We start from the raw sequence: 18,913 nt of genomic DNA on the forward strand, positions 1-18,913 counted from the left end.
AGATGTTATTTCCATTTCAAAGAACAGGAAACGAAGAATCAATAATATGAGTTTTCCAAGGTTACATACACACAAAAGACAGAGCTCCTACTTGGTTTTTCTGACTTCAAATCCAGTTCCCTCCCCATTCATACAATTTGGCATACATTTAGCAACTAGTAATTAACCTTTGTATTTATTTGAAAGATCTTGCTTAACAGACTACAGAGGCAGTTCTGCCATTTATAAGAATAATAAAAGGATTTACAACTACTTTGGTAACAAATACCATGTCTTAAGTCATCACCAACTGTGTTTCTCACTCATTAACTGATTGTTTTGCTATTTAATAGGTGATGAAAATGTTACTTACCTGATTTTCATTTTCTTTTCTTGCTTCATTTTTAAGGTGAGCTTTCAAGGCCCTTAAGAGCTTGTCTGCCTGCAGAAAAGTGAAAGACCTTATCAGTAGAGTCAAAAATCAAATAAGCAAGAAAGATTCATTGAACATCTCCTGTTCTTGTATTCATCAAAATGTCCTCTAGACAGGCTGGAGTAGGATGACCAAGATAGACTTGGTTCCTGTCCCCACAGATTTCATAGCACAATGCGGAAGTCAGAGAGGAAAGTGGCAATTACAGTGCAGTGGGGTAAATGCCAGCATAAGGAAGCTTAGATGTCGTGTGAGAACACAGGAAGGTGCTGCACTAGGGTTGACTTCAGTAGGTAAACGTACATTCCAGTTCTAAGATAAAGGCATGAGGTCACTAGATGCAGAGGCAGAAGAACAAATAGGAGAGTGGGAAGTAGGGAATTGCATGGGAAGGCAAGAATGAGTGCAGTTTGAAGAACTAAAGTTCACTGTGGGCTGAGCAGGGAGCTGTTTAGATGGGCTGGTGAGAGAAGACTATTGGGAAAGTGGGCCTGATCCTACCAGGCCTTGTAAGACTCTTTAAGAGGATGACCTTTAAAGGCAGTCTACAGAGTTTGTTGCAGGGCAGTTGGTTCTGTATTTTTGGGGATGATGACTCTGTCTGTACAATGTGCATGATACATTTGATGAGGGCAGGATGAAAGACAGGGAACCTGCAAGGAGGCTGTTGTAGGAAACCAGAAGACAACTGTGGCCTGAGTTAGAACAGGGCTGAGGCTACATGGATGAATTAATAACCTTCCTAGTACGTAAAATCAATGTGAATGTGGGGGCTGAGGAAAAGGGCAATTTTATTACACCCAGGTTTCTGGCTTGGGTACCTGGTGAAGCACATGTGTGTGTGGTGGTAGTGGGGGGAAGTATGTGGGCAGTCCCTAAAATGTGTGCATGTGTTAGTCGCTCAGTCGTGTCTCTTTGTGACCGCATGGACTGCAGCCCGCCAGGGTTCCTCTGTTCATGGAATTCTGCAGGCAAGAATAGTGGAATGGGTAACCATTCCCTTCTCCAGGGGACATTCCTGACTTCAGGGATCCAATCCAGGTCTTCTCCATTACAGGCAGCTTCTTTACAGTCTGAGCCACCAGCACCACCTGGCAAGCTCAGACCCAAAGATGGAGAACTCCAAATACAGAGTCTTAGGAGGATGGTTACAGGTCTCTGGGGAAAGGGAACTTCTAGTTCCTCCTTCCACCAAGGGAACCTTTCTTCCAGGTCTTTCCTGAAAGAGGAATACCAATCTGATGGGTTATGTTTTCCTGTGCTTTAGAAGCTCAAGCACATGGCTGGGCTCCCTCTTTCTACCAGCCATGCAGATTTCCTTCTCAAGGGGGGCCCAGCTACCAGTCTCTGTTCTCTGCTTGTACCGTTTACAACTGGCCACGTGTCCAGGCAAGAATGGGTTTCCCTGGTGGCTCAGTGGATGAGATGCAGGAGACATTCGATCCCGGGGCTGAGAAGATCCCCGGAGAAGGAAATGGCAGTCCACTCCAGTATTCTTGCCTGGGAAATCCCATGGACAGAGGATCTGGCAGGCTACAGTCCAGGGGTTCACAAAGAGTCAGACACGACTTAACAACTGAACAATAACAACAACCAGGCAAGAAAGGCAGATATCCCAGTTTAGTTTGAGCTTCTGGGCACAGGATAGGCTGTGCTTAGGCTGTGAGTTTTACCCGAAGGCTCTGCATCAAGGTATCAAGCACCATGTCAGCTAGTAGTAATAAACGAACATACTCTTTTCTATTTGTTGTTGTTTCTTGAAACTCTCTTGAGAAGTGGGTAAATTGGTAGGACAGAATTAGGCACTCTTGGTTCTTCTGACTTATTTTCCCCTCAATCACTTTACTGAGGTATGACTGATATTGTTGATATTTAATGTATACAAATTGATATGTTTGTGTGATAAGTTGCTCGGTCGTGTCCAACTCTTTGTGACCCATGGCCTATAGCCAGCCAGGTTCCTCTGTCCATGGGATTCTCCAGGCAAGAATATTAGAGTGGGCTGCCATGCCCTCCTCCAGATCTTCCCAAGCCAGGGTTCAAACCCGCATCTCTTACATCTCCTGCATTGGCAGATGGGTTCTTTACCACTTGTGAACTCATCTTCACTACCATACCATTATCATCTCCAGGTTTCCTACTGTTCTGTTTGGATTCTGTGGGTTTTGGTTTTTTTGGAGGTAAGAGCATTTAACATAAGATCTATTCTCTTGGGACTTCCCTGGCAGTCCAGTGGTTAAGATTCCACACTACACTGCAAGGGGCACAGGTTCAATTCCTGGTCAGGGAAGTAAGATCCTCATGTCGTGTGGTTCTGCAGGAAAAAAAAAAAACAAAACTACCCTCTTAGCAAATTTTAAAGTATTGTTAAATCTGTATGCTGCACAGATTTCTAGAACACCTTAAAATGCTGTGAAAGGACTTCCCTGGTGGTCCACTGGTTAAGAATCTGCCTTGCAATGCAGGGGACTCAGGTTCAATCCCTTGTCCAGGAACTGAGATCCCACATGCCACAGGGCAATTACTGAGCCTTCAGGCCACAACTAGAGAGTCCATGTGCAGTAACGGAAGATCCCACATGACACAATGAAGATTCTGATAGAGCTAATAAAAAAAGAAATTAAAAAAAAAAAAATGCTGAGAACACCTCAAACATGAAACAATGATGAAATGAGGTGCCTGTGGCAGAGGCAGGTGCTCTAGCAGCTGCAAGCCACAACTGCTGAGTCTCTGTGCTTCAACTACTGAAGCCTGTGTGCCCTAGAGCTCATGCTCCACAATGAGAAGCCACTGCAATGGGAAGTTCACGCATTGCCACTAGAGAGTAGCCCCTGCTCACAACTAGAGAAAGTTGTTGAGCAGCAATGAAGACCCCAGCACAGACAAAAGTAAAAATAAATAAAAATTAACATAAAATGTGATTGTGCACATTATGGAAATGAGCCAGCAGACTAAGAGAAACTGATGTAGCAGAGAGGAATAATTGCAGGAGTTGTAGCCCCAGAGAGGGCAATGGGATCTCTAGCACAAACGGCCAGGCTTCCCTTAGGCACAGCCTTTTACTATAACATATAACAGGTGGGTCTGGGGATGGAAAGATGAGGTAATTCTCAGCTTGACTGCATCTGTTTTTCCATGACCTAAGAGGAGAAGTCATCAAGTGTTGGAAGGGAGCCAATTTGAGATAAGAAGATTGGAAATAATTACCCTTAATAATGGGAAAATTAATGACTACCAAAGACATGTAGGAGAATCAAATAAATCATAAGTTAAATTCATGGTCACATTTAAATTAAGCACACTGAACAAAGTTAGATGATCTTCTCCAGCGAGGGTCAGCTGGTTAGTACAAGTAAGGATTAAGCGTATAGCTGGGTTTAACCAGTTGTGGAGTTTTGCCAGGAGAAGGAAGGGAGCTGCAATAAAGTGGAAAGAGCAGAAGTCTTTATAATCTAAGCTTGTAATAGTGAGAAAAGGACCAGTGGCTGTACAATAAATCTTAGTAACTGTACCTTCTTCCCTTACTATTAAAAGTAGTATCTCACTATTACACACAGAATGTATATACAACAGGGTGGTACTGTATAGCACAGGAAAGCATATTCAATATCCTGTGGTAAACTATAATGAAGAAAAAATATATATATATACGTACAACTGAGTCACTTTGCTGTAGAGCAGAAATTAACACAACATTGTAAATCAACTCTACTTGAATAAAATAAATTTATAAAAAGAACACTGTTGACTGTGTGGAAGTTAGATTTTAAAAGGAGAAACTGGCTGCATTTGGTTATGAGAAAAACATAGGTGAGACTTTCAGAAAAAGTGAAAAATTGAACCTGAGTCCCCACTTTCGAACTTGCAATAGCTCTTCAGAGATCCAAAAAGTTATGGGGCCTTAATGTTAGCCAGAGCTCCAAACTCAAGTAGGAAACCTCCATAATAACTCTTGTCAAAAGAACTACTCTCTGGTGCATTACTCTAGCACTGCCAAGAAGTGATTGTAAATCGTAGTTCTGAATAACAATCCAACATATCCCAAAGAAAACGTACTGCACTTAGTGCTATAAAGACTTCCAAGGTGGACAGATGAGATCTCTGTTCAAGGCACTTAACATTCAGTAGAGAAGAGAACATAGCGATACAAATAACTACAGTGCATGGTGGAAGCCTGCAAGAGTTCAGAAAAAGTACTTGAAATTACACTGCCTTAAAGGTGTGGAGGGTCCCTGGGATTACTGAGGCGGTGGACCTGTGGCCAAGGGAAGGAAGAGGAGGCGAAAAGAAAAGGTGCCAGGTCAGTGATGACATTTCAGTTGGACTGTGAAGAGTAATTGGAAATTATTCATGCAGATAAAGGAGAGAGAAAGGGATCTGAGGCCAAAGGATCAGAATTAGCAAAGGCAGAAAGATGGACAAAGGTGCCAAGTGTTCACGCAGCAGTCTGGATGCTGCTGCCTTGGATAAAAGATTCCAGCCAGACTGCAAAAAAAATTAAGGGACTTAAACTAAGGAATTAAGACTTTGTTCATGAAGTATTGGGAAGCCATTATTAATACTATAGCTCAAAAACATCTCCAGAGATAGTTCTTTATCCTTTAGCCCCAACTGGTACCTGGGTACTGATTATTTTAATTAATTTAACCACTTAAAATATCTGTGAGGACCGATCTAAACATTCACTCAGTTTAAATACTACAGCTTGCAGAATAAATCTCCAGAGTATACTTCAATATTATGTGGGAAAACTCCACTAAATATACAGAACAATATATACATCCAATCCCGAATTGAACATTTTGCCCCAAACGTTTGGCAGTATCAGAGTCAAAGACCTCATCGGTTTTGAATAGAACACTACCACAACAATGACCAATAGACGAACGATCCTACTGAATCAGAGCTGAGTTATAAAAACTTATCCACGGGAGAGGTCCCTAAAAATCATCCTTTCTTCCAGGCCTTCCATTCAAGTAGCAGGAAATTTTGGGGCCTCTTCATTTACAGAACTGTTAGCTGTTTGGAGTTTTTCGCGACTGCCTATTAATTGGCGTTTAGATGCAGCATTCCTTTAGTTTTCTAAAGGGCCTGCGTTTCCTAACCGATGGCCTGATAAATATCACAGTACTCCCAATAAAACCAAAGCAAACAATTTTGGAGGCGGGGATCTTTCTGAATCCCTCAACAGAAGTGAAAACTTTGACACCCTTTCGGCTTTGCACAGTTACTTGGACCCTTGGGTGAATCAAAATCTACCGCCCCAGGGCCGGGACAGTCGTCTCAGCCCTCGAAATTCCCGCTCGGTCCCTCCCACAGCGTCTCAAAGCAGCCACATATCCTAACCCCCCGTCACCGGCCCCGTACCCTCAGGTTAGCCCGGAGGCCCAGACTCTTGGCCAAGTTCTGCAGGTCACTGTACTTGAAGGAGTTCAGCTCCTCCAGGGAGGGAACGATCATGGCGAACTGCAATCCAGGCAACCACGCAGAGGTCCCGTACTTAACTCGCTAAAGCGCCGCTCAACGCTCTGGCGCCACTCTAAGCGTTGACCAAACCGATATTTATAAAGAGTTTAAACTACGCAAGCTGCACTTCCATTGGTTGAAAATGCGTTAAAGGCGGGGTCTTCTGGTGCTGACCAATAGCATGGTTGACTTCCCTTCCACCTGACCCACGATCTCCTCCACACCTCCCCAACACCTAGGCGCCAAACGGCGTGTCCAGGCAACAAAGTGCGCGGCAGAGCCCCCGGTTCACGTTGTCCAATGAGGACGCAGGAACCGAACTTGGGGCGGGGCCTGAATAGTCTGAAACTGTGGCGCCGGCTGTGGGAAGATGGCTGCTCGGCCGCGGAGGCCTCTCTCTGGAATTGCAAAGCAGCCACGGGGTGACTTCTGTGATAGGGCTAAGAAGGCGATTGATGAACCTTTTTTTACGACTTCCATGGAGTGGGACACGCAGGTGGTGAAAGGGTCTTCGCCGGTCGGCCCCGCAGGGCTGGGGCTGGAGGAGCGGCCGTCCCGCCCGCGGCTGCCGCGATGGCTGCAGCCCGAGCGGTGCGCCGTGTTCCAGTGCGCGCAGTGCCACGCCGTGCTCGCTGACTCTGTGCACCTCGCCTGGGACCTGTCGCGGTCCCTCGGGGCCGTGGTCTTCTCCAGTGAGTGAGCGCGGCGCCTTCTCACTGGGTGACAGAGCCGGCTGGGAGGAAAGCGGGATGAAAATTTGGAAGGAAATTAACTCCTTTGCCAGGAGCGGGGGGCGAATAACTTTTTATGATATTCGTGGCCATGATGAGCCTTTCTGGCTGGCAGAGGCTTTCCCTTTCAGTGCTTCACAGATAGCCATTCTGACCTGTGTTTGCCTTCCAGGAGTCACAAATAATGTAGTTTTGGAGGCTCCGTTCCTAGTTGGCATTGAAGGCTCGCTCAAAGGCAGGTACGTACTGAAAATTCCAGAACTGTCTCTAGTTATTCCCTGACTTATTGAGGTTGAAGAGCATGGAACCGACTTAGACGAGAAGTTTTTTCCTATCTTCCACTGGGAGAAAAGTCTGTACCGTTCATACAGTGTATTTGAAGGGTGCTCCGTTTACCTGATTGTCTCGTACAAGCTTGATGTTTTAATTAAACGGAAAAGATATTTGTGTAAAGGTTTTAAGATCTTCTGAGGGCCACATTTCCCTCGTGGGTTGTGCAAGTGAAGTGAATTTAAGAAAATTATGTCCAGGAGGGGAAAAAAGGAGAAAATGATCTCTAAGTGTATAGTGAAAAGCATTTTTTATAAACTATAATCATTTGACATAACTAGGACTTATACACTTGCATTAAACCTGGAATTTGTAATAAACTACAGCAGGACTAATTCTGCTGTAACCTAGGAACCTGGAGAAAAACACTGGTTGAAAGTTATGTCCTTGAATACTGCCTGGTGAACTTTGTATCATGTCTGTACTGTGATTTAGAAGTGACAACAAAGTACTCAGTGAATTCAGTACAGTTCAGTTCAGTTCAGCTCAGTTGCTCAGTCGTGTCCGACCCTTTGTGACCCCATGAATCGCAGCACGCCAGGCCTCCCTGTCCATCACCAACTCCCGGAGTTTACTCAAACTCATGCCCATCGAGTCGGTCATGCCATCCAGTCATCTCATCCTCTGTCGTCCCCTTCTCCTCCTGCCCCCAGTCCCTCCTAGCATCAGGGCCTTCTCCAATGAGTCAACTCTTTGTGTGAGGTGGCCAAAGTATTAGAGCTTCAGCATCAGTCAGTCCTTCCAATGAACACCCAGGACTGATCTCCTTTAGGATGGACTGGTTGGATCTCCTTGCAGTCCAAGGGACTCTCAAGAGTCTTCTCCAACACCACAGTTCAAAAGCATCAATTCTTCGGCGCTCAGCTTTCTTCATAGTCTAACTCTCACATCCATACCTGACCACTGAAAAAACCATAGCCTTGACTAGACGGACCTTTGTTGACAAAGTAATGTCTCTGCTTTTTAATATGCTGTTTAGGTTGATCATAACTTTCCTTCCAAGGAGTAAGCGTCTTTTAATTTCATGGCTGCAATCACCATCTGCAGTGATTTTGGAGCCCAAAAAAATAAAGTCTGACACTGTTTCCACTGTCTCCCCATCTATTTCCCATGAAGTGATGGGACCAGATGCCATGATCTTAGTTTTCTGAATGTTGAGCTTTAAGCCAACTTTTTCACTCTCCTCTTTCACTTTCATCAAGAGGTGTTTTGTCTTATATACTAGCAAATAAGGTAAATTAGTTACTCAAATGGTTTAAATAGAACTAAAACCATATTTCCTGATTCCTTATCTTTTAGAGGATAAAGGAAAATACAGTAGATGACTTGCTAGGATCATACAATTTCTTTTTCATTTTGTCTGGGTAATTTTTTTGTTGTTGTTACATCTGCAAAAAAATCCTGATTTGCATTCTATTAATAAATTGCTTAATAAGCCCTAGTCAACTTGACTGTTTTACTTCAACTGAAAATTGACTTGATGGTGGCTAATTTATATGGTTATGTATAGTTTTATATGTTTAAATGTTAATCTGATTAGTTAGCTCTTTTTCTGCTTTTCAGATATAAATTACTTTAGTGAAGTGACAGTTGTGTATCCATGATTGCTTTTGTAGCCAGAATTCACAAAGTTATCTGTCATCTAGGGTGTAATTAACCTTTCTTGAATGTGACATTTCTTCAGTTTCATTCCTATTATAGTCTAGCATTTAGGAATGAGTCCAGAGATGTTATTTTGTATTTGTTCTCTGATTTTTTTTTTTTTTTGTTACTCATATCCTGTTTTTTTTTCCTCCAGCACTTACAACCTTTTATTCTGTAGTTCCTGTGAGATACCCATTGGTTTCCACCTATATTCTACCCATGCTGCCCTGGCTGCCTTGAGAGGCCACTTCTGCCTTTCCAGTGACAAAATGGTGTGGTAAGTAGACTTACATTTTCTTCAGCAAATAAATTTTAAAACATTTTCCAGAAAAGGCAGAATGTTTGTATTAGAGAAGATGCTAAAGCCAGGTGCTATACTGCTCTTACAAAAAAAAGATGGCAATGGGACCAAAATATAGTCTCATAATATATGACTATTGTAAATGTCTCATAATACTACCACATGTTGATAATCATACTGTAAAGATATTCTTTCATTCCAGGACCTTTTGGAAGGGAAGTTTTTGCAAAATAATGATGTGATAAACACTTTTCAAGTTCGTACCCAGCCTCTGTTTGCCTCCCACAGTGCATGACGTGGTGGGCATATCTGTATCCTGTGTGATACTACTCCCAGGTGATGGGATAAGGAACAGACCTGACCTAAGTAAAAAATAATTATCATGTGGCCTTATAAAGTCAGAAAAAGTTCCCTGTTGGTTGTTCCTTCTTGTGAATTACTGTAGATATTTCTTATATTTCTAATTATAAATTCTACTTTTTGTTAAGCTTTTCTGTTATTTCAACAAATTGAAACATCCATCAAAGTTTTTTCATTATCATCAGAAACAAAAACAGCCATTGATGACCAGGTGCTATGCTTCCTTCAATGTGTTTTTAAGAAAATGGGATGGGAGATGTGGAGGAGCTGAGATTTGAGTCCATGTCTTAACTCCAAAGCCTGTTTTTCCATTCATAAAACAGAACTTTCCTTCTCTTTTTAATGCGCTTTGATAAACCCCTTTATCATGAGGTTCTTCAGTGCAGATTTTTAACAGGAAATATGTTCTTGAGATGGATTGGGATTTCTTTCATTATCTAGATCATTCTTAAATAATTTTATTTATTTAGAATTAGGTTTAAAGATATGAGGAAAAGTATCTCTAAATGTATGCTATTAATAACCTCAAATCTTTTTTAGAAACAGTTATAAGGAATTACTTTAGCACAGTTGTAATTGAGTTTTTGCTTAGGGAAGTAAGCTTTTAGTAACAAAAAATTTTAATATAAATTTGAAAAAACTATTGATTTTAAGTAATGTCTTAAGTCTTTAAAATGAGGAACTGGACTCAAAGGTCAATACATTCTTTTTGATTAAGTAGAAATCAGGAAGACTAGATAGATGTATAACTAAGTCACTTTGCTGCACCCCAATGCAACATTGTTAATCAACTATAGTCCAATATAACATAAAAATAATAAAAAATTAAAAAAAAAGAAATTAGGAAAGTATAGTAGCCTGAGTTTGGGACTATGATACATCTATGTCTGTGGGTATTGGAATGAATTTGGTTGCTAGTAACAGAAAACCTAAGAGTGGCTTTAAGAACAGGGTGGGACAGTCGGCTACTCCAGGATTGTCCTAGCAGCTCAGCCGTGACAGAGCTGTGGGTTAGCATCGCTGGTTCTCATGGCCTTTTTCTCTTGGATGCTGCAGGTGTTAAGCGTCACATCCATAAATAGTAGCATCCAGAACTGGAAGGAAAAGGATATGGAAAGTGTGGGAATGCAGGGAATAGGTCCCTTAAGCTGGGAAAGCAGCTATGTGACAGTAGGGAATAAGATTTTCAGAGTTAGCCTCGAACAGGTATGATTCATCTCTTAGGACTGGGCACACTGCTGCCCTAAGCAAAATCTGGGTTCTGTTAGCAAGAAAGCCTTGAGGAATGGCTGTTGGGTAGGCAACCAAGTGTTTGTCACAATGTGATTACTTTCCTTCTAACTGCGCTACACAGTCTACTGGTGGTGTGTGAGGCCTACACTCATTACAGTTATTCATGTGACCCTGGTTTTCTGGCTTTAGTTTGTCCTGGGGTAATTTTGACTAGTGGATTCCAGGCTGGAAAGGGGTGAGATGAGGCATAGGGTCTCTCTGATGACTTGGTAATTGAGAATGCTTTTCCTGCGAAATACATTATGAATCTAGAAATGGGTATCAGGAAGAAGGCAATCTTTGCTTGACAGGTATTGCAAGTTTGTTTCTTTGATCACCATAACTGTGGTATGGTACTAATATTTTCTCTTTATGCTTTCTATCTAGCTACCTCTTAAAAACAAAAGCCATCATAAATGCATCTGAGATGGATATCCACATCGTCCCTCTAGCAGAAAAGGTTGCAGAGGTAAATTTTCATCATGGTTGTGTGTTTTCTTTAATATAGACAGTTCCTGATAATCTGTACCCATGAACTTAGGGATAATGAAATGGTGGATACTCTAATAATTCTTTATACTTGGTTTGGCATTCCTTATTGAATCTGTGATAGAAAGCAAAATAGTGAAGCCGTATTGTCAGGTTTGGTTCAGGAGGAGGTGGAGAGCTGCTGAGCTCCACATTCCTATTCTTCCTTTCTGTGCTGGGTATGGACTGTCATCCTTCATAAATCCGACCTCCTTGCAAGCACCTTACACTTAGATATCTCAGAGGAAAGAGTGTTGAAAAGCATTATTAAGGGTTCTTATTTAAATGGGTTTTACTAGTGTTTGATGGCTTTGAGTTGAAGAAAGCAGGTTTGTTTTGGTAGCTTGCTGACTCATTCTAAATAGAAATTTGGCTATTACTTTACTACCCTCAGAACAACCTTAGAATTTACTGTTGGTTTTGTTTTTAGCACTCTTAATAGTTTATTCCTTGGTAATTATACATTTAGTAACCAGGGCATTTATTTTTCAGAGTTTAAGTACTTTCTAGGATAGAACAGTGTTTTATTTTTCTTTTTTGTACAGTTAACTAAGCTTATGAAACCATGTTCTAAGCCAGGAATTGGCAAACTTTCTGTAAAGGATCAGATGACAAATATCTTAAGCTCAACCATGATGTCTCTGCTTTTCAGTTCTGCTATTGTAGTACAAAAGCAGCCATAGACAATATATAAAATATGGATATAGTTTTCTTGGAATAAAACTTTATTAAAACAGATGGGCAGCAGGTCACCCCACAGTCCATAGTTTGACAAACCTTGTTCTGAGCAACTAAGTTGGTGAGCAGGATCAGTAAATACTGTGATTAGAAATAATTTGTATGGGAGATAACTTCTGAAATGGCCTGAGTAACTCCATGGACCCCCCTGCCCAACAAAACTGCCATAATTGAAGAAAATGACAAAGAAAATAGCTACCTTAAGTCTGTGGAAATTTTCTTCAAGGAATAAAGCAAATGAAGAGATATTCAAGCAAGTCTACGAAACCTTGGTAAGAGCAGTGAAAGCCTGTGGCATTAGAGCCACGCCATGACCTGCTCCCTCTCTCCCTCCCCTGCATCTCCAGCTCAGAGGGAGGGAGACTTCATCTGGGCAGATATAGCCAAGAACACGGGGGTCCTTTTCCCCTAGCTCTCAGCTTCGGGCTGTGGTATCTTCCCAGGAGGGGCAGGCTAAATATCAGCCTTTCTCATTAGAAGCTCTATTCTAGGCAAGAACGGGCATTTGTAGTCTGCAAGTTTTGCCAAAGCCACAGTAGGGTAAAAGTGCTAACCTACTGAGTCCTTTGCCCCAGCATGCTTGTAAGGTTGACACTTCATGCTGACAGAGGCAAGCAGAAAAGACCAGAAGCTACCTCTGTCCAGGACCCTGCTGGTAAAGCAGAGGTGTTATTCTGAGAGACACTATCTCCACCCCAGCTTGACAGCCCATAAAAAAGGCAGATTATTTTTAAAAAAAAAAGTAGCTGTGAATCTCTTCCAGAGATTTAACTTTATTTGGAAGAGTATGGGCATATTCAAATCTAAGGATGCTGCCCAAAACAATGGAGATTTTGTTGGTGAGCAACTAAGAAGACTGGTAGTCTATGTGAACAAAAAGCTAAACCTTAGGCAAGTTAGAAATTTATGAGAGACTCAGGGAAACAGACAGCTAAGAGCCCTCTGGGGTTAGAACAAAAGAAGACTGGCCTTAAAGACTACCCATACAAATGGGTTTGATTTTAATTGGATTAGCTATGGAGCAATTTATGTCCCAGGGCACTGTCAAAATAGATGAGTCCTGTCCGGCTCCACTGTAGCCCGCCAGGCTCCACTGTCCATGAGATTCTCCAGGCAAGAATACTGAAGTGGGTTGCCATTCCCTTCTCCAGGGGATCTTCCCAACCAAGGGATCAAACCCACATCTGCATCGCAAGCGGATTCTTTACCCACTGAGCCATCTGGATGGAGGTAGGCAGGTGTTTAATAACCCAAGCTGCTACAATATATTATCTGAAATGTTTGTTTTTCGGGACTTCCCTGTGGTGTAATGGTTAAGAATCTGCCTGCCAATGCAGGGGTCGTGGGTTAGATCCCTGGTTTGGGAAGATCCCACATGCTGCAAGGCAGCTAAGCCCATGTGCCACAGCTACTGAAGCCCAAGCACTCTAGAACCTCTGCACAACTACTGAAGTCTGCATGCTCTAGAGCTGGAGCTCTGCAACAAGAGACGCCACAGCAATGAGAAGCCCGTGCACCACAACTGGCACTGCAACTAGAGAAAGCTTCCCTGTGGCAACAAAGACCCAACACAGCCAAAAATAAAAATGTCTGGTTGTCAATAAAAGATTAGGAGCTGTGCAAAAACAAGTTAAGACCCATACACAGGATAAAATACAGGCATCAAAAACTGTTTGAAAAGGCCCAGGTGTTGAGACTTCGCAAACGAAAGCTTGAAAGCAGCAGTTAAAGATACGTTGTTGTTTTTAGTTGCTAAGTTGTGTCCCACTCTTTTGTGACCCCATGGATTCTAGCCTACCAGGTTCCTCTGTCCATGAGATTTCCCCAGCAAGAATACTGGAGTGGGTCACCATTTCTTTCTCCAGGGGATTGTATTGGCAGGTGGATTCTTTGCCACTAAGCCAAGGAAGCCCTAAAAATATGTGCAAAAGGCTAAAGGAAACCATGCTTAAAGAAGTAAAGGAAGGTATGGGGCTTCCCTGGTGTCTCAGTGGTGAAGAATCTGCCTGCCAATGCAGGAGACGCAGGTTCAGTCCCTGGCCTGGGAAGATTTCACATGCTGTGGAGCAACTTAGCCTGTGCGCCACAACTACTGAGCTTATACGTGCTGCAACTGCTGAAGCCTGTGCACCCTAGAGCCCATGCCCTGCAATAAAAGAAGCCACCGCAGCGAGAAACGTGTGTGCCGCAACTAGAGAGTAGCCCCTGCTCTCGGCAACTAGAGGAAAGCCTGTGCAGCGAGAAGACCCTGCACAGCCAAAAATAAATAAATGATTTTTTTTTAAAGACTTAAAAAGAAGTAAAGGAAGGTCTGATGAGTGTCTCATTAAATAGAGAATGTTCCTAAAGAGAAAGAAAAAAGAAAACCTAAACGGAAATCCTGGAATTGTAAAGTGCAATAAATAAATGAAAATTTCAGTAGAGTGGCTCAACAACACATTTGAGCTGATTGGAGAATCAGCAAACTTGTAGACAGATTGATGAGATCTGCAATCTGAAGAGGAGAGAAAGAAAGAAGGAAGGAAAATAAAGTAGCTTAAGAGATTTGTTGGATACCATAAGCATGCCTAAATATGCTTCGGTAATGGGAGTACAAAAGGGAGAGGAAAAAGAAAAAATGTTCAAGGAAATAATGGTTTAAAAACGACCTGAATTTGATGACAAACAATTTACATGTCTAAGACCTCGATAAACCTCATTTATCAGGTAAGATAGATGCAGAGAACTATACCCAATATGGCAATGGCAACCCACTCCAGCATTCTTGCCTGGAGAATCCCAGGGATGGGGGAGCTTGGTGGGCTGCCATCTATGAGGTCACACAGAGTCAGACATGACTGAAGCGACTTAGTAGCAGTAGTATACCCAATACACAGCAAAAATGTTGAACATTAAAGACTGAAAAAAAAAATCTTGAAAGTAACAAAAATGATTCATTATGTCTAAGGGCACCCAAATAAGATTAATGGGCTCTACAGTGACCTGCTTAAGCAAAACTTCCCGATGTATTTTTAGTATTCTTTTATCTTAAATCATAAAAAGTAGATTTGTGCTATGTCAGAAATAAGTTGGGTGTTTTCTTTTTCTTTTTTTTTTTTAACTAAGACTTATCCATGGTAACTTCATGCAACTGGGTAACACCATTAAGTTTGGTTTTAGATATGGCTATTCTGAGCTGGGGGAAAAAAGAGGAAAAGACTTCTGTCTCCACAAGCTTTCTGATCATACTTTATTCTTGTCTTCCCAAGTTTCGGAGTTAACACTTACCTGGTGATAAGGGCTAGGAAGGAAGGATACTAGAAGTAGCAATGCTCAGCATCAGTGACTGGTCTTTTTTCACAGGAAAGTTTGTATCTGTCACCTTACTGTGCTCTAGGTTTGTTGTATAAAGTCCTTTCATAATAGAACAAATGTACTTATGAAATGTGTTGTAATATTACCAGCTCCCAATCACTAGTTTTAATCTGAAGTGGCTTCTAGAATCAGATTGAAAGTTAAATTTAAGATGCCCTGATATCTATATTTCTCTTCCCAGCTGAAAGAGAAGATAATGTTAACACATACCCGCTTAAATTCACTCATGAAAATTCTGAAGGAAGTGCCTCCTGACCAGTCCAAGCTAACAAACTAATTCAGAATCAGAGGTTGAGTATCAGAGGCAGGCCTTATTGCTGTCTTCAACAGGTGCTGTTTGATCACTTCTCAAGAAACATCAAGAATGGATAGGAAATGTGGTTTATTATGTTTACCTCTAGACTGATTTTCCAAGTGATTTGTGAAGCTGTTTCTAGAAGATGAGAAATAGGAGACTTCTGTCCAGGTTTCATAGCTATTTGTCTTAATTTATTTTGGCTTCTTATCAATTTCATAATATTTATTTTTGAAAACATTCTGATTGCAAATTTAAGAATTAAGAGCCAATGTCCCATGAATGCTCTGATCTAAAGATGCATGACTGGCCTGAAAATAGAGTTGTAGTTATATGTTAATTAACTATTATTCCTACATGGAGCAATTGTCATATGAATACTGAGAAATCATTTTTCTGTTACATGAAATACAAGTACATACATATTTCTGTAGGTAATGTTCAACAAGTTAACTCCATAATATATATTTATCTTGACCTTTTCAGTTTACAACTGAAAAGGAATAGTAATAACAGGAGAGTAATGAAAGGAATGATAAAAACACCAAATATTCACCAAATGCTATTTTCTCATTATTTTGCTTTATGTAGCACTGTGATTCAGTAGCTTATCATGTTATTCATTTAGTAGCTATAAAATATTACGCTAGCTGCTAGAAATAAGCAAAAACCACTATTCTGTATCTTCGGAGCTTATAATCTAGTTAGAGATGGACATTCAAATAACCACATGAAGGCATTTAAAATTACAACTGTAGTAAGGGTTTTGAGGAAAAGGAACTTAGAGAAATAAACACATATAGCAGGTAACTGACCTGGTTTGGGGGTCAGGGAAGGTCTTTCTGTTGAAGTGTTTCAGCAGTGGTCTGAAAGATTAGTAGGAGTTAATAAGCTTATAGAGGGAACGGCTTATATGAAGGCCCTGTGAGGCCCTTAAAAAGACATGTAGGAGTTGTAATAGTGTCCAGAAGCCAGAGGCTGCAAAGCCTTATTGGCCTCCTGAAGGATATTTGTTTTTATCTCAACAACAATGAAAAGCTCTTGGAAGAATTTTAAAGGAGGAAGCCTATGACAGGATCAAATTTTCTTTTTCAGTATCTCATTATGGTTGTCCTGTGAAGAACCTAGAGGGAGGCAAGCAGACCTAGAGGGGCTGGTGCTAGTACAGTCAAGAGATGATACAGCCAAGGGGTGGTGTGCAGACAGGGTAACATGGTTCAGACATGGCAAGTAGATTTAATAGCAAGTTCTTTCCCTTTTTGACTACATAAAGGGTATTTTCCTTTAAAAATATTTGAGAGGGAAAATCCCAACTTGCTTTATGCTTTATAGTTTGCAAAATTTGGTTAAGTAAGGAGGAAGCCTCTGGCAACAAACAGTACCAGAAAAGCTCTATTCCTGAAGAATGAGACCCAGTAATAGTCTCTATTGAATCATCCTGGGGTTTGTACTGTGTATGGGTATGTCTGCCTCAACATATTTAATCTAAATTAAGCTCGTCTTATGTAGCTGTTTTCCTTAACTTTGGATTTGCTGTTTTGGTAAACTTTCAGTGGAAAATTAAATGCTTGAACTTGACATCTAATTAAGGTGGCTGACTTTAAATTTTTTTCCCAAATGCAAATCACATGTTTACTCTAGAATCAAAGTCAGATATAGTAGATGTGTGTCAAAGTAAAGTACACTCTCCCTTATATTTTTGAGAGGCACAGTAGAGCAATCTGGAAGCCAGATGATTTGGGTTCAAATTGTGGCTTGGGTACTTATTAGCCATGAACTTGAAGAATTAAACTCTTCTTTTAAAATAGGGGTTAAAAGCTAACTAGGGCTACAGTGAGGATTAAATGAGTTACTGAATACATCTAATGTAATTAAGGGTAGTGCTTAATAGTAAATGCTTAATAAATGCTAATTATTATAACTTTAATTCATGTGGACAGACCTAATAGGCAGTAATATTTTTCACATTATTCTGCAACCTGCTTCTTGTTTTTTTTTTTTTTTTTTTTTTTACATAGTGAAAACTTTTATATTTGGAATTAGCCAGCTGGACTCAGTTTAGATGATCCCAATTTTGTTGGCAACATCCAAAGCATCATAGTCAGGAGCCAGTCGAACATATGCCTTCTTCTCTCCATCAGGCCTGATCAGAGTATTGACCTTAGCCACATCAATGTCATAGAGCTTCTTCACAGCCTGTTTAATTTGGTGCTTGTTGGCCTTGACATCCACAATGAATACCAGTGTGTTGTTGTCTTCTATTTTCTTCATGGCTGACTCGGTGGTGAGGGGGAATTTGATGATGGCATAGTGGTCAAGTTTGTTTCTCCTGGGGGCGCTCTTCCGAGGATATTTGGGCTGCCTCCTGAGCCGCAGTGTTTTGGGCCGCCGGAAGGTGGGTGACGTCCGGATCTTCTTTTTCTTGTGGCTGTGGACACCTTTCAACACTGCTTTCTTGGCCTTCAAAGCCTTTGCTTTGGCTTCAGCTTTAGGAGGGGCAGGGGCTTCCTTCTTCGCCTTCGGCGCCATCTTCATGAAAAGCCAACCTGCTTCTTGTATAACACATGTCACAGTTTTCTATACCAGGCCTCACCAATTACTTAACACTTACATATGATTCAGTCATATTAATGCATCAGAATTTAACCATCCCTATACTGGACCCTTGTACATGTCTTTGCCTATCTGTCCAGGTTTTTCTGTAGGAACAATTCCTAAAGTGAACAGAGTCAAAGGGCATGTTCATTTACAATTTTGGTATATGCCTTTTATAAATGTTGTATTAATTGATAGTCACAAATGACTGACCTTTAAACAAGCCTTAGTGGTGTAAGAGCTCCTCTGGGAAGTCTAACATCAATGACTGGCTAATATTAATAGACTCTGTAAAGATATCATTTAGCATTGTATATATGTTGAATAAAAGTATTTTCAAAATTCCATGTACTTAATACTTCCCCGGTGGTCCAGCGGTTATGACTCTGTGCTTCTGTGGGGGACATGGGTTCAACCCCCGGTTGGGGAACTAAGATCCCGCATGCCACATGGTGCACCCAAAAAGTAAAAAAAAAAAAAAAATCCATGTACTTATAAGAACTAAAAAATTGCATATTGAAAGTCCCCAAGTTGTACACTTTCAAGCTCCTCAATTAATGGCAAAAACCATCTCAATTTTGTTAACTCCACCATCTAGCACAGTACCTGGGAGTAGAATGTACCACTGTGTTAAATGAAGTCTCATAAATCAAAGGAAGGAACTACTACATTAGTTGTCACATCACAAAACCCACATAGCTTGTTCTTCATGTTAACAGCCAAATCTCTAAGGAAGCTTGTAACATCTACTTTCTTAAATTTGAAATAGCTTTCTTCCCCTGAACTTAGGAGCTATCTTAGTGTTAAAACCTCTATTTAACTTTTTAAAGTTAAATATAAAAGCATCTTAAATGTTTTATATATTTCAGATAGGATGGATTATCTGC

General features: G+C 41.1%; 3 protein-coding genes across 3 annotated transcripts in view; 1 reads left to right on the forward strand and 2 right to left on the reverse strand.

Annotated features, from left to right (window-relative positions):
* Positions 1-5,966, reverse strand: part of NUSAP1 (nucleolar and spindle associated protein 1) — a 28,696-nt gene extending 22,730 nt beyond the window's left edge. The window contains exons 1-2 of the mRNA XM_061157522.1: positions 5,780-5,966; positions 353-421 (exon numbers count right to left, since the gene is read on the reverse strand). Of these exons, the coding sequence (XP_061013505.1) occupies positions 353-421; positions 5,780-5,872 (162 nt within the window). The 5' untranslated portion in view covers positions 5,873-5,966. The remainder of the gene's footprint in view (positions 1-352; positions 422-5,779) is intronic.
* Positions 5,967-6,221: 255 nt separating this feature from the next.
* Positions 6,222-17,016, forward strand: OIP5 (Opa interacting protein 5). Its single transcript, XM_061157526.1, has 5 exons — positions 6,222-6,570; positions 6,782-6,848; positions 8,738-8,860; positions 10,904-10,985; positions 15,318-17,016. Exons 1-5 carry the CDS (start codon positions 6,249-6,251, stop codon positions 15,411-15,413), a joined length of 690 nt encoding a protein of 229 aa, XP_061013509.1. The 5' UTR covers positions 6,222-6,248; the 3' UTR covers positions 15,414-17,016.
* A 420-nt stretch (positions 17,017-17,436) lies between these two features.
* LOC133066439 (large ribosomal subunit protein uL23) lies at positions 17,437-17,966 on the reverse strand. Its single transcript, XM_061157528.1, has one exon. It carries the CDS (start codon positions 17,964-17,966, stop codon positions 17,490-17,492), a length of 477 nt encoding a protein of 158 aa, XP_061013511.1. The 3' UTR covers positions 17,437-17,489.
* Positions 17,967-18,913: the final 947 nt, after the last annotated feature.

The sequence above is a fragment of the Dama dama genome, chromosome 12 (genome assembly GCF_033118175.1).
Source record: "Dama dama isolate Ldn47 chromosome 12, ASM3311817v1, whole genome shotgun sequence".
Lineage (NCBI taxonomy): Eukaryota > Metazoa > Chordata > Mammalia > Artiodactyla > Cervidae > Dama > Dama dama.